Source organism: Bufo bufo, chromosome 1 (assembly GCF_905171765.1).
Source record: "Bufo bufo chromosome 1, aBufBuf1.1, whole genome shotgun sequence".
Lineage (NCBI taxonomy): Eukaryota > Metazoa > Chordata > Amphibia > Anura > Bufonidae > Bufo > Bufo bufo.
This window is the reverse complement of record NC_053389.1, coordinates 440,760,592-440,787,509: the sequence shown is the minus strand read 5'-3', so window position 1 is coordinate 440,787,509 and position 26,918 is coordinate 440,760,592. Positions and strand designations below refer to the sequence as shown.

General features: G+C 40.3%; 1 protein-coding gene across 43 annotated transcripts in view; it reads right to left on the bottom strand.

The window, feature by feature from the left end:
- The window catches only part of MYBPC1 (myosin binding protein C1), a 138,374-nt gene that overhangs the window by 10,242 nt on the left and 101,214 nt on the right, over positions 1-26,918 (bottom strand). For 42 of the 43 annotated variants that reach the window (XM_040407324.1, XM_040407447.1, XM_040407286.1 and 39 more), the window contains 8 exons: positions 24,733-25,137; positions 21,998-22,369; positions 11,209-11,376; positions 10,015-10,103; positions 9,259-9,454; positions 6,898-7,037; positions 4,477-4,636; positions 3,384-3,520 (listed from right to left, as the gene is read on the bottom strand). In XM_040407324.1, the coding sequence (XP_040263258.1) occupies positions 3,384-3,520; positions 4,477-4,636; positions 6,898-7,037; positions 9,259-9,454; positions 10,015-10,103; positions 11,209-11,376; positions 21,998-22,369; positions 24,733-25,137 (1,667 nt within the window). The remainder of the gene's footprint in view (positions 1-3,383; positions 3,521-4,476; positions 4,637-6,897; positions 7,038-9,258; positions 9,455-10,014; positions 10,104-11,208; positions 11,377-21,997; positions 22,370-24,732; positions 25,138-26,918) is intronic. The other variant, XM_040407317.1, reaches the window with a different exon arrangement.

Sequence of the window (26,918 nt, the reverse complement as noted above, 5' to 3'; positions counted from 1 at the left end):
GAGGCAAAGTCAGTTATGAAAAACTTCGGCCATCGATTTTTAAACTTTACAACCATTTTAAAACATGTCTATCGGTCTATCGAAAACCAACACACACAGACCAGTACCTGCTATTTGATTCCCACCATCCTCTAGACCACAAACTGGGAGTCATCCAGACTCTACACCACCGGGCAGAAAAAAAACCAAACCAGCACAGAGGCCAAGGCGAAGGAATTCAAACACCTCAGAGGGGCACTTAAAACTTGTGGGTATCCAGATTGGGCCTTTGTCAAAACAGAAGGAAGGAGAAGAAAGAGCACCAAGACTACTAGTGGGGGCGAGAAGCATGACAGACGCAAGAATATGGTTATCCCATATGTCAGGGATGGCCAACCTGAGGCTCTCCAGCTGTTGCAAAACTACAACTCCCATCATGCCCGGACAGTCTACAGCTATCAGCCTACAGCAGGGCATGGTGGGAGTTGTAGTTTTACAACAGCTGGAGAGCCGCAGGTTGGCCATGCCTGCCATATGTAGCTGGGGTGTCTGAGAAACTCAAAAGGATTTTTAATAAACATCACATCCCTGTCTGCTTTAAACCCAGCAACACACTGAGGCAACAAATGGTTCACCCAAAAGACCCAACGCCTAAACACAAGATGGACAACATTGTATACGCAGTCCAGTGCAATGAGGAATGCTCAGAACTGTATATCAGCGAAACAAAACAACAACTATATCAGCGTATGGCTCAGCATAGAAGAGCCAAAACCTCTGGTCAAGATTCAGCCCTGTACTTACATCTAAAAGAAACAGGTCACACCTTTGAAGACAGTCAAGTACGTGTTTTGGATAAGGAGGCCGATTGGTACAAGCGAGGTGTGAAGGAGAGCCATCTACATAAAAATGGAGAAGCCAAGCTTGAATAGAGGCGGGGGGTTCGACATCTATTGTCTGCCACATACAATGCTGTCTTGACACCTTTTTCTGGGAGGTCATTATCACCTACTGACTCCAATTAGGATAATGGAATCAACACATTTGACCCCATGCTGGGTATAATTACCAGATGTTGATTCAGTTACATATTTATTCCCAGAGAATTCTTGTACAGTCACTCAGAATTGAGAAAGCTCGTTGGAAGAACGAGTGAAACGTTTTTAAGAAATCTACAGTAAGTCCAGTTGCCTTGATTTATTCTTTACACATATTTTAAAACATGGATCCAAAGTCGGCTTCAGTACTGACTGATACCTTGGTACTGAAGCTGACTTCGGATCCATGTTTTAAAATGGTTTTAAAGTTTAACAATTGAATCCCAAAGTTCATCATTGAAGTCCTGCGAGACTTCAGGAATAACGAATTTTCCTCCCTGGAACCCATAGATTTGAATTCTGATCGGAGACGAATCTCCATACAGTATTAAAAAGAAGTTTTGAACGAAGTGACTTCGGATTTATGATCTGAAGCTCACTTTGCTCAACAGTAGCTGTAACGTGCCAGTAAAGGATCTTCTCCCAGCAAGGAAGAAATATTAGGTGGGGGTTGGGCTGCGATAACGGTTTTTGGTACCAAACTGGAGCAATGGAACCTGAAATATGTTTGTATCTATTTACAAGCCTTCTGCTGCTGCATTCCATGAAATATACTTAGAAGCCACTTTTCTAGAACCACTTATACACATGCATATAATCAATCAAACTTGTGGTAGTAGTAAAGCAGAAGACGGCAAGTAAGAAATGTCACCTGTGTGACTTTAGCACTGTTGTCCGACAGCTCTTCCTCCCATTGAACTCATACACCTAGCTGGGTGTGCATGCGCTCTGAATGGGGAAAGGGGAGTAATCCACTGCCAAACACTTCTGGTGGTGGCTTACCTCCCCATAGAAGAAAAGGATAGAGGGTGTAAAATTCAACTTCACCAATCTTTCTTTCCCCAACCAATGGAGTACCTACCATGCAGGCAAGATAGACAGCTGCTATATGGCCTGTGGCAGGAGGAGGCCAAGCTCCTAACTCAAGACTTACTTAATAAGAGGGAAAATCAGTGAGAGTTATGTTGTTCAGTTTTTTGGACATTGTAGGGCAAGCTCTACTTTAGGCAGTTACCCAGAAGTTCTAAGGAATGGAAAGCTTCTCAGCCCAAGTAACTGACAGATGCTCTGCTAACTAGCAAAAGGGAAGCTATGCCTACAATCACAGAGTCCCTTACAGAATACAGGGGGGGTGCACAGGCATGAGTAATTGAATCCACTACAAGCCTGGATAAAGAGGAGGAGGAGCAGGAAGCAGTAACATAGAGGATCTGAGGTCCCCTGAGGTCCTTTGGGCTGGTAAGTGGCTGATGCAGTTTCATGTGTTGTAATATGAGGAGGGGCACTTTCCCAGATACCATTTGCTTGAGGAGGGGATTCTCTGTGAAGTCAATGGCAGAGGGGTTAGGAGCATCTGGTGTGCTAGAGGAGTTATTTAGGTTTTTGTGTTAAGAGAGAGTTGGGGTTTGTATGGGTTATTTATATTTTGTAAGGGAGATTTTCAGCCATGTTTTTGGTGGTTGTTGAAGTTTTATGTGATACTTTCCTACTCTCCCAAACATTAACCTCAAAAGGGGGCACCTGAAGAGTAAACTTCAGACACCACATCCTAACTCCTTCCTCTGGTGTTGCTTATGCTAGGGCGTAAAGAGAACTACACACCGTAGGAGGAGAGGTATGTAATTGTGTTGCCTGAATTGAATTGTCCTTTGGGGGCAATTTTACTTATTGCATTTTTTTGCATTTGACTTATTTTGGGATAAAAATATTGAGCTGTTCTGTCACAAAGGGTTAATTGTTTGTCTAGCTGTGTGAATCCTACTTTCACTTTACCTATGTGCTGTCATCTAATAAACCTTATCCCTAAATTACTAAGGTCATAAACACTTATTTAAGCCACATTCTAATCAGTAAAATAAGCAATAAGCTATAATGAGTTTTTAGGAGGTGAGCTACCTGACTGAACAAAGTAGAAATTCAGAGCATGCTACTAGAGAAACTCAAGGCTGCAAAGAGACAGGGGTTAAACATTTTTAATAACGATCAACTGAAAAAATTATTTTTCAGCTTGAGTACAATGCAATAATGAAAAAAAATGCCCCCAATGGTGAACATAGTCTTTAAGAGTCTTAATTCATTTTTGGGTGGGATAAAAAGGTACTATATATGTGTGACCTAGAAACATCTATGATGGGTATATCTATTTAAAGGGTTTGTATGAATTTAAAAAGTTAATTTTAAAAGGCATTGCAAGGTGTTAAAATGATTATAAAAAAAAAAACTCAACATGAAAACCTGGCCACTTATGTATTTGTAAATACGAAACAAAGAATAAAATACCTTTATAAAAGTTAATTTGAAACTTACCTTTGGATTTCCACGTACGCTGCAGTTCAATGTAGCATTGTATCCAGCAATGGCTACTGTATTAATTAAGGGGTGTGTGAATTGTGGTGGTTCTGTGAAGTCAAAATCATTGTATTCTGGACGCTTATAAGGTTTTCCTAGAAGTGAAAGCAAAATATAGTTATCAAAATCTACATATTGGTTTAAACTATACTATTGGGCAGTCTAGACTACACAGATTTCTCGGCTTTAACCAGCTTTTCATTCCATGACCAACATAACTCAAATATATTACACATGTAAAGGTTACCAGCTATTTGTTAAAAGTCCCTTTTAAGTAAACCTACACTTTGATTGAATAAAAAAGTTATGGTTGGGCTGCATAGTGCCTGAGGTACTATGTGGACCAACATTGGTGCAGTTTTCAAGACTAGCTAAAGGCAGTTTCATTACTAATAGCTGCATGGTTAAGCTGCACTCAGTTTACTGTGTAATCAATAAGAACAAAACTTCTTTTAGGAATATAGTTTGAAAATCTTGTCTATCTGCATGTTGGTGCAGTTTCGGCTACATTGCCGATACACCTCAGCCACACTGTAGCTGCAGCATGTGAGCTCAGCCTATGGGTAGGGACACATGTTGACCCTGGTCACATGTAGTGGCCAATGGCTGCACAATTCTGCAGGTAAAACTAAGATATTACCTTCAAAACATATGTCTTTTGGCTACTGCAGGTTCAGCCACTGGACACTGCAATGTGTGCCCTACCCTCATGGCTTGCAAAGACTACATCAGCTTTTATTAAACAATACCTGCTGAACTAAGCCCATGTCCAACTGATGTATATTTTTCGGATTAGGGATCAGACCTGCTGCAACTTTATGTTGCCACTATAGAGAACACTTACTATATAAATATTAATGATGCTAATATAAAAATTTAAATAACATAAAAAATCAGTCTGACCATTGGAACATGACTTGAACAGGACCTCAAGCATCCGCAAATAATTTCTTAAAAGAATTATAAGAAGTGAACCAATATATAAACAAGATCAGAATTCTGCTTTTGTTTCAGTAGGAAATTATAACCAAAATGTAACCAAATGTCTGACCTTCCTTCTCAATAAGTGCACTGTTTGGTGTCTTTGTCGCTGTCTCGCTGAGGCCACACATATTTTCAGAGAATACTCGGAAGTAGTATTCATTTCCTATCACAAGCTCAGAAATGGTTGCACTCGTTCTGTGGTAGTGCTCCAGAACTGTAAACCATTCCTGAAAGAAAAAAACACAATCCCATGGTCAGCAATGTTAATTGGTCATCAAGCTAAATATGATCATAGAAGGATCGAACGTTCATTCGCTCATTTTGATTCTAATCCATGGAAATCTCTAGGTGCAGTTGGCGGAAATCTGCCTGGCATTTAATTCTATTTTAAAGGGGTTATCCTATGATTAATAGAAAAAATCATCATCAGACATAACACAGAGCATGACAGTCTCTTTCTAACAAAGCTAGAGCCAGCCCTGTACTTCACATAGATCCAGAAATCTCCCTACTCATTGCTCTGCGATATTTATTTCGAGCTGGCCTCTTAGGTAGCTGAAAGATGGAACTGAGCATGTGTGTCCACCTCAGGAGGTAGACAGAGACGTTACAAAAATAGCAAACAGGAGGTGGCGCTATACAAATACATTTTATTGAATAACTACATTTTGAACTACATACAATTAAAAAAAAAAGTGTTCAGATACAGGTGCTGATTTGAAAACTGTAGAATATTTTTTTGTAGGACAACCCCTTTTAATTTATAGTTTCAGTTTAGTTTTCTGGTTATTGCACTCTCCATAGACATGTGGGGCAGCAGCGCATACTTGGCCACCACTATATATAAATTCCTGCGCTTCCCACGTGCAGGGAATGCCGATCCTCTCTGCTAGTTGGGCGCCTCTGCATATAATGCCCTCCGTGCTCCTGATGAGAAGTTTGCTATAGAATATTCAGAAATGCGTTGAGCAGGGCTAGTGTTACTAGGCAGGGCCAGTTAGGCTATTCATAATTGCAGCTCAGCCGAGGGTGGTTCCTGGGGGATTTAATTTGTGCAGATCCCTTCTATTACCTACAGGGACCCCGTATGTGTATAGATGTGGTCAGGGTACTGGTATCATATATATACAAGAATCCCAGCCTGACTTCTCACTTTGGTTTGTGAATGTCCCGTGCTACCCTATGGACGTGGTGGCAGGGCCGGTGCAAGGATTTTTGCCGCCCTAGGCAAATATCCATTTTACCGCCCCCTCATGTCACTCACTCACTGACAGACACACACACACACTGACAGACTGACACGCACTCAGACACTCACTGAATGACGTACACAGAAACTCACTGACAGACACACATACACTCTCGGACAGACAGACACAAACTCACTCACTGACAGACATACTCACTGACAGACATACACCTACCCACTGAAACACACACACACACAGAAACTCACTGACAGACACTCACTCACTGGCAGACAAACACACACATATACTCACTGACAAACATACACACACTCACTGACAAACACACACTTACTGACCGACAGACACCCACACTCACTGACATACACTCCCTCACTGACATACACACACAGAAACTCACTGACAGACACTCACTCACTGGCAGACAAACATACACACACTCACTGACAAACACACAGACACTTACTGACCGACAGACATCCACACTCACTGACATACACTCACTCACTGACATACACACACAGACACTCAATGACAGACACACATACATTTACTGACAGACAGACATACATACACTCACTGACATAAATACACAGGCAGACACTCACTCAGTCAAACACTTAAACACTCACCTCCCTGGGGTCCAGTGTGGTGCAGCTCCTCAGTCCTCCAGCGCGCCGTTTAGTATGCCGGGGCCTGAATGATGTCATATTCCGGCATCACAGAGGACGCGCGAGGGAGGAGTGGGGAGCTGCTAGAACAGCCTCCCTTGCCGCCCGCCTCCTCTCCTCCGGTAATTTACTGGCAGAGCAGGCACCTGCCATCAGGGTAAGCAGATGCCTGCTCTGCCATATTTAGGAAGGACCTCCACCTCCTGGCCCCCCTGTAACGACGCTGGGGGCGGCTCAAGAGCCACTCGCCCAGGGCTGCAGCCCCAGTCAGGGGGAGCCCACCAGGGCGCCCCCAGCAGGCCAGCACCCTAGGCGAACGCCTAGTTCGCCTATATGGTTGCACCGGCCCTGCATGGTGGTGCCCAGCGTAGGTCACGAACACGATTGAACATCCGTCCTGCAGCACATCTGCCACCCACCCAAACCAGCCCTTGTTATATTTATTATTTGTTAAGGGATAATTCTATTCTACATTTTAATGTTGATATAATAATAAAGTTTTGTTATTTTCTTTTTAAGCCGTATACCCCTTTTCAGTCATTCACTTTTGATTAGTGATGGCAAACACCTTTATCAATTACGTATCAGTCAACACTTAAAACAACAAACCATTGTTTTTTTATCAGCCTTCTGAATGGTGTATCCTGTGATAGCCGCATTGCCATTGTCTGTTGGTGGCTTCCATTCTAATGCAACATTTTCTCCCCAGACATCTTCAATTACTACTGAGTCTGGAGGTCCAGGTCGATCTGTATAAAACAAAAGATTTATCTATTCAAAGTTTTATTGAAGTACATGGCTGTCAACTCTACCTCCAAAATGGCAACCTCTTGACTGATAGTTTAATCTAAAAGAAATGTACATGCATAAGAATTTAAGCCAAGCATTGTTGCTTTGTCATATGCCACAACGGCCCATTCCTGATAGTTGGCTGATGTAAAGGTGTCGCTTGTTGTTGTTGGGGTACTTATTGTAGCAGAGTCTCTATGAATTTTTAGGATGGAGCCTCCAGGACTCCATGTGCCTATATTCAGGTTCCATGCATGTGGCTTTTGTCATGTGCATGAGGCCATAAAAAGTTTTTGAACTTTTTGATATTGATGACCTATCCAGGGATCAGACGCCCAGCTGTTTGTGGCAGCCACCAGCACAGAATTAGATAAACCAAAATAATAAAGGGTAACCTTCTTAATACATAACTTTTATTAAATACTTCATATAAAATAGTAGCCCATAATAAGGTATCAAATAAAATAAAAGTGATGCACGATCTGCAATGATTATCAGTGCTCAAAATAAATACGAGTGTATTACTGTAGTGCAGCGGCTGCATGAAGCGCACGGCGTCATAGCAACCAATGACGCCGTGCGCTCCTGTTCTGATCAGGATACCACGGACCGCTCACGGCCGTGGAACACGGTCATGTGCATTCGCCTAATAAGCAAGGGTTATCCTGAAGTCTAGTGGTGACTGAAGGAATGGAAGGGTGAGGAGGGAGGGATCCAATGCTGGGTCTCTTCCCCTATATTTCCCTACTTACCCTGAACTAAATTGTAGTGCCCAGGGAGTAATATGCTCACCCTAAAAAGGCCGATCCCATTGAGCCGTGCCTGACTACATAGGTGTCCTTGGTTGTCCCAATGTAGCCTTGTGACTGCACAGCTTCGTCAGTGGGCAGACAGGGAAATCCTAGTATGAATATATAAATCAGCGTCCCAATGCTTTTCATTGGCCTAGGGCCAAATCATCAGGGGAACCAAGTGTAGATGTGCTCAGCAATATTCATAAGCTAGAGTCCATACAATAAGAACAGGGGCCGAGTTCTGGTTCGCTCAGGTCATAAGTAGTAGGCCCATACTACCGGTAAGCGTGTAGTGGAAGATCCTGCTAAACATGCGGTGGGGCATCCATCATGGTGCGTTTGGCAGCAAACTGGTCGGCATCCAGGTAGCCCAATTTAACATGTCCGGACCGCCGATAATTCCACCCCCACTAGACACATGATGAGTCATGTGATCTATCATTTGATCAGACCCCGTCACATATCCCATCCTCCAGCTAGACGCGCGCCATTTACTGTGCACCCGCCCCTCCAAATAACGCTCTAAGGAGGTGTGGTTATGTGAACGCTTACTGAGGCGCCCTGGGCACATAGCTACGTCCTCCGGAGCTCTCACTAAGGTTTAATGTGGTAGCTCGACATACCAATTTCCATACGCCTGCGCAGTTTGGTGACTTCGAATAGCGTGAGTTTGGGCTTAGAGCTACAGGCCCACAAAACCAACTGGTGACAGTCAGTATATTATATGTTACATAACAAATACTGAGCATATATTTTCAATAGATAAATTCCCTTACACAAATAAACAAAAAAAACAAGGATTAAAGGCCAGCGTATCAGATATAACAGCCATATAGAAGTTGCTCATTAAGGCCTTTAGGATGTATCGCTTTTAATTAAAATATCCACCATGTCTCCCTTTACAATATTCTCCTGTCCCAGTCCCCTCCTCGCTTCAGAGGGGGATCCAGTTCAATGCCTGTAAACCTCCACCAGCAGAGGAAACATAGCAGTGGACAAAGGCAGTGGACTTTACTGTGTAGTAGCCATGTCGGCATACTGCAGCTCCGCTTCCACTCACTTGAATCCTGCAGTATGCCGACATGGACACTACACAGTGGATGGAACCTTCTTCTCCCATCTTCATCCACTGTTATGATTCTAGCTCCTTTGGCTGTCATAAACAACCAATTGTGGCGGTACCAGGCACAGGACATCTACTGAACTGATACTCAAAACCTATCCAAAGGATAGGACATCAAGATCAGCATGGAAAACCTCTTTTACACTTATTATGACATTATTATTCCTAGCCATAAAAAGAATTGGGACACCTTTGTCGTACTATATAGCAAGGATATAATAATACATACCATATACTGTATGTAAGGATATAAACAATACATACCAACAATCTGAATGTAAATTGATGCCTTATCTTGGAGGTTTTCAACTTTCACCTTCAAATCATATTTTCCAGAATGACTTCTCTCTGCTTTACGGATGAAGATGATGGTATCGCATTCACTGTTGCGAATACTTATTTGTGTCTTGTCCACATGTGATCCATTCTTTTTCCAAGACACCTTAGGTCTGGGTTTACCCTAAGAATGAAGTTATCAATACCACATTACCCTCAGCCATCTCTGATTCAGCCAGTGAACTAGAACTAAATGGAAGTGCAGAGCCAGCATGAACAACATACAAACCTGGGCAGATGCTAGGGCCCTCTGGTTTTGAGGGCACATGGGAATTTAGATACTCAGATTCATTGCCTGTCAGACTGATGGTGAGACAGACAAAAAGCTCATTGGGACTATTGCCTCATACACCTGGAGCTAGTTCTGAGTGTGGTTTGTACTTTGAAAATATGTCCTCATACAGATTATGATAGTATAATAGATATTGCTTTATTGCCACTAGAAGTTACTTTTCATTGATGGTTTAGCAAATTGTTCATTTTTTAAACCCCCATGCAACCTATAGAGAGTGTCAGGACATGCAACCTATAGAGAGTGTCAGGACATGCAACCTATAGAGAGTGTCACCTAGACTAGTCAGTGTGTAGCTGCTAAATGTTGTTAATAGGAAAACCCCTTAAAGGTTTACATTTAGTAAATACATGCCATAAGAATTAATGTATAGAAAAATGATCCAAACTTACCTGGAACGGTATTACAAGGTTTACAGCCTCTCCTACTTTTCGGATGTAGGTTTGCTTTAAGTGCCGTGGAAGGCGGATCTTTGGAGGCACTAAGAGAAAAGCATGAATGTAACATTAACGCAAAGTAAGGTTTATGAAGGAAAAATAAAAAATCAAATTTTTTTATGTACGGTATACACCCCAAACTTTATTTCAGGGATCCTCTCTAACCTAGATTCTATTATGCTTTAGTTTTCTACTTGAACTAAAGTACAACTGGTGATTCACAGTTCATGGATCTCATCATACCAATGTTATTAATATACTTGGGAGGGGTACACTAGCCAGAGAGTAGAGCCAACCTGCTTGTCTACCCATGGAAAATGGGTCTGGTGCATAAGTAACTTCAATGAAGTATTTCTAATAGGCCTACTCAAACCTGTACCCACCACGGTGAACATGCTGTCTTTGGTACTTGATTCTGAATTGACTTTGTTTAAGGGTGTATTAGAAAGCCCGGCAATTGTCTGCTCACTAGCGGGGGAGACCGCAGCAATTTCATGCAGCAATCTCCTCCTCAGTATAAGGGTCCATTCACATGTCCGTTGTTTCTTTCCTGATCTGTTCCGTTTTTTGCGGAACAGATCTGGACCAGTTCTGTACCCATTCATTTTCAATGGGTCCTGAAAAAAATCGGACAGCTCAATGTCTGATTTTTTTTCAGGACCCATTGAAAATGAATGGGTACAGAACTGGTCCAGATCTGTTCCGCAAAAAACGGAACAGATCAGGAAAGAAACAACGGACGTGTGAATGGACCCTTAGAAGGAGTGATCGTTATACCATCGATCTTCCCTATACTGAATCATTGTTTGCCGGCAGAAGATCGTGATTAGGCACCACTATCTGCCGCCTGCAAACGATAATTTTTTAACATGTCAATAGATTTGGATTGCCCAATGAACGAATGTTCATCGGGTAATTGGCGGCAGTATTAGACTGCTAGATGATCGCTAACGAGCGTTACTATGAATGTTCATTAGCAATCATCTGCCAAAAAATCGGCAGGTGTAATACAACCTGTAGACACAGTTCAAAAAAACTGGTTTGTGGCAGAAAAATCTTGTACTTTATTAACAAATGTAAAATGCAATACATACAACAAAGTAAATCAGCCATTGTCGTCAAGCCAACAACATTTATTCTGGTCATTACCTATAACTTCCTTTACCAGGATCGGATTTGGGTGTAATCTGTGCTCACTTTGACCGGCAGCATTTACAGATTTCACTCTTACAAAGATCCTGGATCCAGTAGGGAGGCCAGTAATGGTGAACCTTGTTTTGTCAGTGAGTTCTGGATTGGCAACAATCCACTCTTCCGCTAATAAAAAGTTGGATAAAAAGGTAAGGTAACATAGTATTCAAATCTCACTTCCATATGTATAGGGGTTTTCCGGGAGTAAAGTATTGATGACTTATCCTCAGGGTACGTCATCAATATCTAATCAGTAGAGTTCTGACACTTGTCACTCATGCTGATTAGCTGTTTGAAGAGGCGGTAGTGATCCTGTAAGCACTATGGCCTCCTTACAGCATACAAAGCACAGTGCCATACTCTGTATAACAGCTGTACTTTGTACTGCAGCCCAGGCCCATTACCCATTAATGGAACTGAGCTGCGCATAGACCATGTGACCGATAAATGTGATGTCACTAGCCTGGGAAGAGGCCACAGCTCTCTCTGGAGCTCACCAGCCTCATCAATGAGCTGATCAGTGAGGGTGCTGGGAGTCGGACTCCCACTGATCAGATATTGATGACCTATCCTGAGGTCATCAATATTGTGCTCCCTGAAAACCCCTTTAATTTATGTATTTTCTGTTTTAGGTGACGACATGGTATACAAGGTGCCGAATATTTGCCACTGTTGCCAGATCACTTTAGGATTTTCAATGTGAAATCTAAACAAGTGCAAAGGAGGGGATCAGGCCCTATACTGCTAGATCAGATATGCCTTCTCAATGCAGTTCTTCAGGAGAAGTTTGTCTGATCTTGCATTCAGGACCACATTCAATCCCAGCCTTGGCACATATGTATGACTCTTGCATGGACCTGTAATACAGAGCTTGATAAAGTAAAACACAGATTACTGTATGAATAATAAGTAGTGCAGGCAAAAAGTTGAATAATTGCCTGTAGCAACCAACCAGATCTATTTTTTTGAACAATTCATTTTCTGGAATCTCTTCGGTTATTATAGGTAAAGTAACTGTCTTTCTAGGAGTATTGGAGTGGGTTTAAGAACTTTAATAATACATATAAATTAACATTTATACCCACTAAATATAAAGGATGGCTCACAAAAAAGTAGCCCGCCTCCAATATCTCCAAATCACTCAAGCAACCAATCAGAGCTTAGCTTTCATTTTTTTTAGTGCCCTGTAGGACTTGTCCACATGCGAAATTTAAAACATATAGTGTCCGCTAACAATCCCCATACCCTGGATGACCTCAAGGAAAACGTCACAAACACTATTCACAGCATCACAAGCCGTATCAGCCAACATAATCCAACATGCCCAAAGATGCATAGACGTGAACGGGCACCACTTTCACCTTCTTTCGTGACTTGTGGGTAATTTAAAAAAACCATCCACTTACTCGCTCATCTTGTCATACTGTCGCTGGAGGCGGGCTACTTTCTCGTGGGCCACCCTGTATATTACAATATTTTATATTGAAAAAAATCTAAAGTTGAGTAACGTTATAAATATGTTGCTTTGCTTATCTTGTACCGATCTGACGTTACACTTTGTACTATCTATCTCTGTCCCGATGCTTATTACAGTATTTTATCCTACCTGATCCCTGGCCACTGTATATAAATGTTCCTTACTGTATAAATACATTGTGTGAATTTGCTTATTAACAAAATGTAATAAGTATTTGAGTCATAAGAAGGCATATTAATGCTGTTATTGTTTTAATTAAATCTCTATTATCATTGTCTAACAGCTGCAAAGAGGCTAAAAACTTAAAAGGACAGGATTAGTTCAGGGCTGTAACAATAAGTGGTTGAAGAGGTAGCAGACAGTGAGGTTCTGGGGCCGAGCGGTGTCTAGTGGTCTTTCTGCGTAAGAGACTGGTCTTATAAATCGCACAGATTTTGCACGGGGGTCCAGGAAGTACAACTCTGCCATTATTTCTATTTCAGAGACATTTTAGGATTTCAGCAAGCAGCAGCTGGTCAGAGAGACAACTGCATTGCCTTTATCAAGACATCACACATTAAAATAAAATGAATATATTGCTCCGTCTCTTCAGTCATTCTTATTATATGTTGATTCATTCTGTATGTACACTAGAAGATGAGGATATATAGCAAGCCCGAAAATAACACTGGATGTCGTCTATGAGGTATTTCCCTTCTGATGATCTTCTGCCAGGATTTCATGATGCTTTTCTCATCAGCTTCTTGGTCATAAGAATAGCTTCCAGATTTTTTCTCTAAGTGGATTGGAGTGATCAAGAGCGTCATGGAGCAGGAGATCAAGTTTCTTACTAACTACACGGATAAGAGAAATCACCAGGCTTCTTGAATAATGTCTTCCAGAAATGTCTTTTAGAATCTTTTAGGTTAAAAATCATCTCCATGTTGTATCGTCCAGTGCTTAGGGATAAATTACTCAAATGTATATAAGAGACACAGGAGCAAGCAAAAGCATATGATGACTTGAAGCAATGACAGCAATGGATGCTATTGTATGGACTGTTATGTGAGATGGTGGAGCAGCTTTTAGTAGAATTTAGCTGTATTGAAGAAAATCTTAAGCTGGTTAATGGTGATGTCTTCTTTTCTCTGTCTTATAGATTCTATAAGCATTCATTACTTTGGATCATTTTTGTCAATTCTGATCAGATTGGGTAGCAACAATCTGAAGTCTATGGGTACCTTGTTAACAATTTCAAGTACATTTCTACAGTATATATGCCATATATAGGATATTGAAAGTATACTGTTAAATGAATTGCCTGGTTTCATGATATTGATGACCTATCTTCAAAATAGGTCTTCAATTTCAGATCGGTGGGGGTCTGATTCCTGTCAACTCCGTTGATCACCTGTTTGAAAAGGCTGTGGTGCTCGTGGGAGTACTGTACCCTCTTCAGTGTTTACCTGCCTGCCATCTAGATTGTAGTGGCAGTTCGATGTAATTACAGTCTCCTTCCCCATGTACTTAAATGGGATGTACAGTTTTAATTACAATGCACCATGCAGGTACATTAAAAGGATGCAGAGCTCACAAGAGTGTCACAACCTCTTCAGTGGGGGTGCTGGGTGTTGGAGCCCTACCAGTCTGATGACCGATCCTGAATATCAATATAATAATACCAGAATGTCCCTTTAATCTTTATAATCTTAGCTTTCTTGATAAAATTGTCTTTATAATTTTCACTATAGTTACAGAATGTGTATTTTTTGTGAAATATATCTGATGGCAAAGTGACTTTGGTTATATGAATGGTCTCTACCTACATGGTACATTTGCTTTTATACATAATAGACCTTATTATGTAAATAAATATTAAGATCCAATGGGAGCTGCACGTGTTATGTACTGTACATTGTGTAGAATATGTTGAGCCTTTAGAAATAATGGATAATTGGTTCTCATGTTCTAAGTACTTTGTATTCTGGAATGTATTAAATAACATTTCTTCTTATCTTCTGGTCTCTTGCCAAACAAGTTTTTTGGGGTTGGGTCATTTTAGCCCTTGGTTAGTAATTATTCAGGAGTAATGTAAGCTGGCTGGTTGGACAGTCACTGTATCTAAAAAACGCTTGATGACCTTTCTACATTATGATGCTACAAAAAATCAGTTATATTCAAATGATAGCTAAAAACGCTATATATCCCCCTCATGCACACGACCATATTTGCGGTCCACATCAAATCCAAATTTTTTTGCGGATTAAAAGCAGACCCATTAATTTCAACGGGGCTGAAAAAGTTGTGAACAGCACACTGTGTGCTGTCCTCATAAGTTTGTCCATTCTGTTGACCTGCAAAAAAAAAGAACATGTCCTATTTTTGTGTGTTTTGTGGACAAAGATAGGACACTTCAACAGGAGTTTGGAAAAAATGGCAACATGCACACAGCCGGGATTCCATGTTTTTGGGGATCCACGGTTTGCAGACCACAAACCACTTACGGTCATGTGCATGAGCATCTCAGAATACTTGCTACATCCCAACCTGCAGTCAGGAAAGATTATGTATATGATGTCTAAGCAGAATGATGGAGTCATAATAATAATCAATTTTTTTCTGGGTGATTATTTATCATTTTGGTAAGTGAAATTTATTTGCTGCATAATATTGCACTAGGCATTCACATTCAAGTTTAGAGGCTGTTTTTCTACTTCTAAGCAGTACACAGCACAGTTGAAGTTATACAAAGAAAATATAATAATAATAATTACATGGCCTAGTTGCAGCTCAGCCCCATTCTAGTTAATGGGGCTGAGCTGCAATACCAAGCACAGCCACTGTACAATGTATGGTGCTGTGCTTTGAAAGCTGCCGGGAGCACGGTGGAACATGGTGGCTTCCTGAAACAGCTGATCAGCAGGGGTGCCAGGACTTGGACCCCCGCTGATGTGATAATGATGACGTATCCTGAGGATAGTCTCAATCAAAAATGCATCAGACAATCTTCTCAGCATAAATATCGCTGTATTGTTGCATTAAAAACCATATAGTAAGAACAGAATTATATCAAATTGATGATCACAAATTCAGCCTTTCATATTCATGATGCTGCAGTCTTGCTAGGCAGAGGTATAGTAGGAAGGCGGAAAGAGCATCGAGCAAGCCACCTACAACGCGTCAAGGGACTAGCATCATTAGTTTTACAATTACAAACACAAATGTCATAACAACTCTTTCCTTATACTAAGACGTTTATCTGGTGCATTTTTTATTGAGATCGTTGCTTTTGGGGATTAACAGATCCTATGTGTACAGGACCTGCAGTCTTGGAACTCCACGTGGTGTGTTTTATATATTCACTATAGGTTATCATTATCAATTCTTGGATGATCCCTTCAAGACTGCCTGTGTACAACTATCAGTGACTGACAGCTATCTATACATACACACTTACACAAAGAATACTATCAATCACTGATAACACCTCCCCTGTGTATAACTATCAGTGACTGACAGCTATCTATGTATACACACTTACACAGGGAATGGTATCAATCACTAATAATACCTCCCACATGTACAGCTATCAGTGACTGACAGCTATCTATGTATACACACTTACACAGAGAATGATATCAATCACTGATAACACCTCCCCTGTGTATAGCTATCAGTGACTGACAGCTATCTATGTATACACACTTACACAGAGAATGCTATCAATCACTGATAACACCTCCCCTGTGTATAACTATCAGTGACTGACAGCTATCTATGTATACACACTTACACAGAGAATGCTATCACTGATAACACCTCCCCTGTGTATAACTATCAGTGACTGACAGCTATCTATGTATACACACTTACACAGAGAATGCTATCACTGATAACACCTCCCCTGTGTATAACTATCAGTGACTGACAGCTATCTATGTATACACACTTACACAGAGAATGCTATCAATCACTGATAACACCTCCCCTGTGTATAACTATCAGTGACTGACAGCTATCTATGTATATACACTTACACAGAGAACACTATCAATCACTAATAATACCTCCCACATGTACAGCTATCAGTGACTGACAGCTATCTACGTGTACACACTTACACAGAGAATGCTATCAATCACTGATAATACCTCCCACATGTACAGCTATCAGTGACTGACAGCTATCTATGTGTACACACTTACACAAAGAATTCTATCAATCACAGATAACACCTCCCCTGTGTATAACTATCAGTGACTGACATATCTCTATATACACTTACACAGAGAATGGTATGAATCACTGATAACACCTCCCCTGTGTATAGCTATCAGTGACTGACATATCTCTATATACACTTACACAAAGAATTCTATCAATCACTGATAACACCTCCCCTGTGTACAACTATCAGTGACTGACAGCTATCTAGGTATACACACTTACACAGAGAATGCTATCAATCACTGATAACACATCCTCCATGTACAACTTTCAGTGACTGACAGCTATCTATGTATACACTCTTATACAGAGAATGCTATCAATCACTGATAACACCTCCCCTGTGTATAACTATCAGTGACTGACAGCTATCTATGTATACACACTTATACAGAGAATGCTATCAATCACTGATAACACCTCCCCTGTGTACAACTATCAGTGACTGACAGCTATCTATGTATACACACTTACACAGAGAATGCTATCAATCACTGATAACACCTCCCCTGTGTATAACTATCAGTGACTGACAGCTATCTATGTATACACACTTATACAGAGAATGCTATCAATCACTGATAACACCTCCCCTGTGTACAACTATCAGTGACTGACAGCTATCTATGTATACACACTTATACAGGGAATGCTATCAATCACTGATAACACATCCTCCATGTACAACTTTCAGTGACTGACAGCTATCTATGTATACACTCTTATACAGAAAATGCTATCAATTACTGATAACACATCCCCGTGTACAGCTACACGCTACACGCTACATTACAAAGTAAAAACGTATATAATTATTGGTGCTACTTACTAAGTAAATGTTTAATAAAACTGGGTGCTGCAAAACCATGTACTGCCCGTCCTCGTACAATAAATTGACTGCACAATAAAATAACCACTAGTTTGCACTCCCTCCAATATCTAGAGAGAATGTCAGCATGTAATAGAAAGGCATACTAGTTGCACTAATTAGGTCAGACACTGCCAATCTACCACATTAGGCACTGGTAAGCCACCTATAGCTGCTATTTGTTTAAGAAATACACCTGTCCATGGGATAAGGCAATACTAGTGGTAACAGTAAACACTACCTGTCATGTAACCATGATCTTGGCCTCAGCCATCAAACTTCACTGTGTATCACAGCTTCTTTCTGCTCCTTCTTATGTAGCCCTTCAAATAGTTTGCTTCTCTGTTCTTGGTCTCAGTGTACTGCTATATACCATTGACCCTGACAAATGTAGGGTATTTGCTCTACACCCATTCACCATTAGCCATTGGTTATTAATGACCTCTCTTGACATTTGTCATTGCTGTATCTTAAAGCTTTTATTGATACATAATACAATTAAAATAATAGCTAACATAGTTTGTAAGGCTTAAAAAGACATCTGTCCATCCAGTTCGGCCTGTTATTCTGCAAGTTGTTCCAGAGGAAGGCAAAAAAAAAAAAAAACTGAGCAAGAAGCCAATTTTCCTCACTTTAGGTGGGTGGATTCTTTCCTGACTCCAATCAGGCAATCAGAATAACTCCCTGGATCAACGACCCCTCTCTAATAACTAAAAGCCTGTAATATTATTACACTCCAGAAATACATCCAGGCCCCTCTTGAACTCTTTTATTGTACTCACCATCACCACCTCCTCAGGCAGAGAGTCCCATAGTCTCACTGCTCTTACCGTAAAGAATCCTCTTCTATGTTTGTGAACAAACCTTCTTTCCTCCAGACACAGAGGATGTCCCCTCGTCACAGTTCTGGGGATAAATAGATGATGGGAGAAATCTCTGTACTGACCCCTGATATATTTATATATAGTTATTAGATCGCCCCTTAGTCATCTTTCTAAAGTGAAAAACCCTAATTTTGATAATCTTTCAGGGTACTGTAGTCCACCCATTCCAGTTATTACTTTAGTTGCCCTCCTCTGAACCCTCTCCAGCTGCTATGTCTGCCTTGTTCACAGAAGCCCAGAACTGTACACAGTACTCCATGTGTGGCCTGACTAGTGATTTCTAAAGTTGTAGGACTACTGTATGTTCTATGCCCCTTTTGATGCAACCCATTATGTTATTGGCCTTGGCAGCAGCTGCCTGACGCTGGTTTCTACAGCTTAGTTTTCTGTTTACTAAAATTCCTAAGTCCTTTTCCATGTCAGTGTTACCCAGTGTTTTACCATTTAGTATGTACGGGTGAAATGTATTTTTCCTTCCCATGTGCATAACCTTACATTTGTCAGTGTTTAACCTCATCTGCCACTTATCTGCCCAAGCCTCCAATCTATCCAGAATCATCTGTAGCAGTATACTGTCCTCTTCTGTGTTAATTACTTTACACAGTTTAGTGTCATCTGCAAAAATTTATATTTTACTGTGCAAGCCTTCTACAAGATTATTAATAAACACCATTAATAACTACCCTCTGTTTTCTATCACTGAGCTAGTTACTTACCTTTTATGTGGCACAGTATCAAATGCTTTGGCGAAGTCAAGATATATGACATCCATTGACTCACCCCGGTCAAGTCTAGAACTTACCTCCTCGTAGAAACTGATTAAATTAGTTTGACATGACCAATCCCTCATGAAGCCATGCTGATACTGTGTTAGAAAATTATTTTCATTGAGGTACTCCAAGATAGCATCTCTTAGAAAACCTTTAGACAGATGTTAAACTTACCGGGCCCTGTTTTTGACCCCTTTTTGAATATTGGCACCGCATTTGCTAAGCGCCAATCCTGTGGAACACTCCCTGTCAATATGGAGTCCTTAAATATCAGAAATAAGGTTCTGTCTATGACATTACTTAATTCTCTTTGGATATGGGGGTGTATGCCATCTGGTCTCGGCGATTTGTCTATTTTAATACTTTTAAGTCGTTGCTGCACGTCTTCCTGGGTGAGACAGGCCACTTTTAATGGGAAATTTACTTTTACAGTCTTTTTTTTATGAATACAGTGGAGAAAAAGATATTTAATAGGTTCGCTTTCTCCTTATCGCTCTCTACAGCTCCTCCCTCATCACTCTGTAAAGGGCCGAATCCTTCAGATTTATTCTTTTAACCATTAATATAATTGAAGAACATTTTAGGGTTAGTTTTACTCTCTTTGGCAAAGAATCTCTCTGTCTTCAGTTTGGCTGCTTTTATTTGTCTTTTACATATTCTATTTTTTCCTTATAGTTTTTTAATGCGTCCTGTTTTAGTAATTTAAATGCTATCTTTTTGTCATTTATTGCTTTCTTTACAATTCTATGTATCCACATTGTTGTTGTTTTTTTGTCCCTTACCCTTTTATTCCCATAAGGTATATAATCCTCACAATTAGAATTTAGGATGCTTTTAAAAATATCTGTCTATCTATTTGTAGCTGTTTTTTTATTTTTGAGGACTTTTTTGAAGTTTGGTATTTTGTGCTTCCCTGAAGAAACACTCTTTTGAATTACAATTGGAAGGTTATTATTTTATGGTCACTATTTCCCAGGTGTTCCTCAACCTGCACATCTATTGTTCTGTCAAGTTTATTGTTTAGTACTAAGTACACTATGGCCGTCCCTCTAGTAGGATCATGAACCAGTTGGAGAAGGTAACTGTCTTTGGTTATTGCCAAGAATCTGTTTCCTTTATGAGATTTACAGCTTTCAGTTTCCCAATCTATATCTGGGTAGTCCCCATAATAACAACCTCATTATGATTTGCCGCCTCATCTATGTCCCTTAGTAAAACTCCCAACTACAAACTCCTATCAGTATTTTATAATCGTTTTTTGTCTCCATGTATTTCTGCTCACAGTGACTTCACATGTCCTGCCTTGCCGGGATGACATGAGACATTAGGAGATTGACAACGACATGGATGCCGTCTAAGGAAAGCCGTGACTGGTGCTCATTGCCCATATACCCCTGAAGAAGTCAAGGATCTGGCAAAACATGTCAGGGGGCAGTGTGCGAACAAATGGCTGTTTTAATAGCTCACTGTCTCTAGCAATTTACAGTCCGTATAGAGGGAAGCAACTGAATACTAAGTAGCTCATACGAGTGTAGGTGGAAGCGCGCCCCACAATTAACCCATTTTTTTAAATTATTTTTTAGATTTTATCATATATCAATAAAATTGAAGTTTTAACATACAGCAATGACAAATGTCAAGAGAGGTCAATAATAGCAAATGTCTAAAAGGGTCTCAGTGTGCCACGCATCTGTCTGTGCCACCCCGGCCGGCAGCATGCTCCAAAACAAAAATGAAACCAATCAATTGACTTGGTAACATCACCACTCTAATATATATACACAGTGGTGACATCACCAAGTCAGCTGGTTAGCTTCATTTTTGTTTTGGAGCATGCCACCTGCTAGGGCAGCTCCAGCAGATGTGTGGTACACTGAGTTCAGTGTGGGAAAGAACTGAGAAGCAGGCTATTTGCAGTGCTACAGATGAAGGAGCAAAAAGAAGCCGGGATACAGAGTGAAGTTTGATGGTCGAGGCCGAGATCATGGTTGCATGAAAGGTAGTGGTTGCTGTTACTGCTAGTATTGCCTAGCCACCTTGCCCCATGGACAGGTGTATTTGTTATACAAATAGCAGCTATAGGTGGCTTACCGCTGTCTTATGTGGCAGATTGGCAGTGTCCGAACTAGTTAGTGCAAATTGTATGCCCTTCTATTACACACTGACATATTGTATGTGGATATGGGAGGGGGCGCAAACCAGTGGTTATTTTACTCTACATTACTACTTATATTATATTAGTCTACACATATGGGAGACCAGGTACTTTACATTTTAAAAGAACCCTGTTTCGTTGGCAGGATTGACATGGCATTTAGTAACAGCAGGAAATATATGACAGCATGGCAACGGTGAATACTAGTGCACAGCATATAATGTAAAGCAAAACTGGACAATATAATAGAAAGCCATCAGAAGTTCAACATTCTGCATTAAAGGTAAGCATTTGCATTCTCTACATGTAGAATCAAGGAATTAATGCATGATTGGTGAAGCACACATACTCAGCACAACAAAAGGTCTTTGGGAATATGAGTTTTACCTTCATCAGGCTCCTCATGGAAGTCTTCAGAAAAGACTTGTTTGTTTTGTAACATAACTTCTACCCGCTTCTCTATGTGTGTTAGCTCAATGAAGTTGGCTTCTTGTCCTTTGCTTTCCAGTAACTTCTGAGTCTTGTTGTGCTCTACTTTTTTCTTTGTCTGCTTTTTGAGTTTATTCCAAGCTTTTTTAATCTCATCAATTGACCTGTTTTTGCCCCCCACAGCATTTAGCTGCTTTTGGATGTCCGCCCACATTTTATCCTTATCTGCTGGGCTTGTTTGGGTTCCAAAGAGCTGCAGCCCTAGTTTGGCAATGTTATCCACTAAAATGTTCAGCTCCTCATCAGTAAATTTCGGCTTGTCGGCAGTTCCTGCTAAAGATGGGGTAACCTCAGACATATTTATTGATACACATATTCTCTAGTCTATACAGCTCTGCATTAACAAAAATCACTTGTTGGCAAATGGAAAAATAACTTTATGCAGCATGATGCACATTAAAAAATGTACTTACTTTTTCTCTGTTGTCTAAAAAGTTTTAAAGAGCATGTGTCATTATTTTTAATACTCTATTTTCTTGAGAGTATCCCATTAAACGACCATATGTCGTTTTACAATTTTTCACAAAATTCTAATTAAGATATTTTATGGGATTGGCTTATTTTTTAATTAAAGGGCATCTGTCAGCAGATTTGTAGCTATGACACTGGCTGACCTGTTACATGTGTACTTGGCAGCTGAAGGCATCTGTGTTGGTCATTGCTGAGAAAAATGCTGTTGTAATATATGCAAAGGAGCCCCTAGGAGCAGTGGGGACGTTACCTTTACACCTAGAGCCCATGTCCTCCCCACTTTGATTGACAGGGCCTGGTATAATGACGTTTTCACTGCCTGGCCCTGTCAAAGTGCAGAGGGTGTGGCAGTTACAGAGAGAGCTGACCCTCTAGGAGTAAGGGCAATGCCCCCGTTGCTTCTAGATAGTGGGTAATTTGAGATCTGCACTCCCAATGTAGTGCACATGGAAGAGATGTTGAACATAAAATATAGAAAATCCTCCGGCACTCCAGAGATGTCTTTTCACATGCTTTTAATAACTAAGTATAAATGAGTTTCCATACAGTATAGTGATATCCGATAACTAAGTATAAATGAGTTTCCATACAGTATAGTGATATCCGATAACTAAGTATAAATGAGTTTCCATACAGTATAGTGATATCCGATAACTAAGTATAAATGAGTTTCCATACAGTATAGTGATATCCGATAACTAAGTATAAATGAGTTTCCATACAGTATAGTGATATCCGATAACTAAGTATAAATGAGTTTCCATACAGTATAGTGATATCCGATAACTAAGTATAAATGAGTTTCCATACAGTATAGTTATATATCTAAGTATAAATGAGTTTCCATACAGTTTAGTGATATCCGATAACTAAGTATAAATAAGTTTCCATACAGTATAGTTATATCCAATAACTATCCAATAGTAATCATTCAAGCAACATGTAATGTTCCGAACGTTTCGGTCACAATGATGACCTTTTTCAACGGTATCTGTGGCAGTGCAGCAGAGGGCGTGGTAGTTGCAGAGAGAGCTGAGCATCTAGGAGTAAGGGCAATGCCCCTGTTGCTCCTAAAGGCTCATTTGCAGATATTAAAACATCAATTTTCTCAGTAATGCGGACACATATGAACAAGGGAACAACACAGATGTCTACAGCTGCCAAGTGCACATGTAACAGGTCACCTAGTTTCATAGGTACAAATCTGCTGACTGATGCCCTTTAATCTGTAGACACAAGCTTTATCATATTGGGCCAAGTGGTTTAACAACGGAAGCATTTCCTGTGCTGACTCCCAAGTGCCTCATGTCAGGGCTGCTGAGTTACCATCTTGTCATAACCATAATAGGGATCAACTACAGAGGAAAGCAGGGGATTTTCAGCATGTAGTCTTTTGCTAAGTAAAGCTCTGTGAGCATGTATAGCTCCGCAACCTGGATCAAAAGTTGAATTTTCACTAGTTGTCTGGTTGGACACATTAAGGGTGCCTACACATGAGGCGAGCATATCTGCTGCAGATTTCACATTAAAAGGGGGGAAATCCACTGTGAAAGTCTGCAAAATAAATTTACACGCTGCCTTGCATATCATTTTGTGTGTGGACAATGTCTGCAGCATGTAAATCATTTGTTTTTAACATTGTCTACTTTGCTGAAGTATTTTACTGTATATATTTTATAGATAAATCAATATGGGAAATCCACACATAATACACTACTGCTGCATGCAGCCTTAAAAAGCCATATAAAATTTAGGGAGGGGGTGTCGCACTGTAAGTCATGTAAGAATAAAACCCTTTTATTCTAAAACAACTGACCTGACAGATGCTTTTTAATTATATACCACATTTGACCTTCATATACACTGGGAGTATATAAGGCCGCTAAATTACATATACTGTATGTGAATACTGCTATACTCTTACAAGCATTCCAGTATATGGTTATTGAGATACATATATTTAGAAACATATGAGACTGAAAAAAAATCCAATAATGCAATTGAAAGACTTTTCCATGCCTTCACATCTTTAGTAACCTTGGAAAGTAGATTAACTGCCATATAAACCAAATTTCACTACACTAGTTGGATATTTTAAAACAGTCATCAGTACAATTAACAATGGATGTTTACATGGTAGAAATTCAGTCTTAGTGTTTTACCTCCATTTATATCAGCTTGTAGATCATCTTCAGTGTCAGGGATTCCTTCCTGTTCCTGAAGCTGTATCATAGCCTCCACAAGTTTCTCCAGGTTCGACAGATCCTTTGTAGGGTCAGCCTCTACAGAATTATCTGCATTGCTTTCTTTTTTATTTTTCAATATTTTGTTCTTGGTTTGCTTTTTAAGTGCATTCCACTCTTTTTTCAAGTCTGCAATGGATCTGTTATTGCCACCCTTGGCATTGACCTTGGCTTGGATCTCCGCCCATATTTTACTTTTCTCTGCTTTGGTGGTCTTCGCAGACTGTACACCACAGATTTGTGGCCCATGCTTTGACACAGACTCCACTAACAAATCCAACTCCTTATCTGTGAATTTGGGCTTCTCCTGCTTGTCATCTCCTCCTGGTAAATAGGCACTAACTCAGAAATACTGTTTTCCAGATCAAGGGTTGGGCTTGCAGTTGGGTCTGACTTGTCCATTAGTTTTGTATATTTTTTTTTTTTACTTTGGAGTTACATAACAAGCACAATTCATCTATGCTAGAAATAAAACAGGCACTCACACCAGAGTCAGCTTTTTTGCCACTGTTTACCAGTGGGTTTATTAGTATGCAAATTAGTAAATTCTGTAAGCGAAAGGGGTTTCCCATCTCAACATGTATGGCTTATTGCTAGGATATACCAAAAATGTCAGATAGGTGCGTTTCCCACCTATGGTACACACCTCTATTTCCAGAAGTGAGCCCTGAAATGAAGGACAGTACACTGTGCATGTGTGTCCACCCTCCATTCACTGCTATTGGACTTCAAAAAATAGCCTACAGAGCACATTTGGCTATTTTTGAAAAACCCTTAGCAGTGAATGGAGAGCAAGGTGGGACCCGCATCTATCTGACATTTGCAGCATGTTCTGTCGAGAGACAGAGAGAAAAACAAATTAGGAAAAACATCCAAGACCGTTATAATATCCCAACCAATAATTATTTTGAATCACTTACCTCACCTCATTTTTTAGACCAAACCCCGCCCCATCACAGAACAAGGACACGACACCACCCCCGTTCCCCACAGAGACACAAGAGAGCACAGACCCCGACACACAAATACAACTTAAGACACAGGAACGAAACACACAAAGAAAACCCACCCAGACCACACCAAGAAAGGACACCGAGGAACACTCCCCAATACTTCAGGGAACACCGAGAAGTGACACCAATGAACACCCCCCACCACCAACACCACCACACGAACTATCAGACAACGATAGATCCAAAAAGAGAAAACCCACCCAACACACGGGATTACAGAGGACAAGAAGGAGTAGACACAAGAAGAAGACAGAACAGATACCACAGGACCTAGACAACTCAATGAATATTATTGTTAACCTGAGCAACACGAGCTTAAATGAGACACAAAAGAAATTACTTAGTAAGGGACTGAAATTTTCACCTACAGCTAAAATGGATAAGTTTAATGCCTATATAGGAATAGAGAAATTCGTGAGGAAACTCTGCCTGAAAAAATATTTTATTAAGAATCCAATATCCAGAGATTATCCCCGACCTTCCATCTACATCCACACAGATCTGAAAACCAAATCGACAAAATACCCAAAACAAGAAATGGGAGACAATATAGCCACATTCCGCAAATGTATAGAGTCCGACATTAGGAGAATGAATCTAAATAAAACACAATATAACATTACCAAAAGGGAGATACATGCAATTAAACAGATACAATCGACCTTAAATTTAACCATAAGACCAGCGGATAAAGGTGGAGCGATTGTCCTACAAAACACAGAGCACTACATGTCAGAATGTAGAAGACAACTATCAGACCCACAAACATACACGACTCTTAAAAATATCCCACCGAAGACTTTTATAGAGAATTAGTGACGCTGACACAAACTGGTAGAGAAAAAGGCATTTTGAATGAACAAGAATTTACATTCATCACAAGTCCACAAAATAGAATCCCTGTATTTTACTATCTACCAAAGATTCACAAAAATCCAACCCACCCACCAGGCAGACCAATTATTTCAGGAATCAGATCCCTCACCTCCAACCTTTCCCAGTACATAGACAGATTATTACAGCCCACAGTCAAACTAATACCATCATACATAAAAGACACCACAGACATTGTAAAGACAATCGAACAGATAC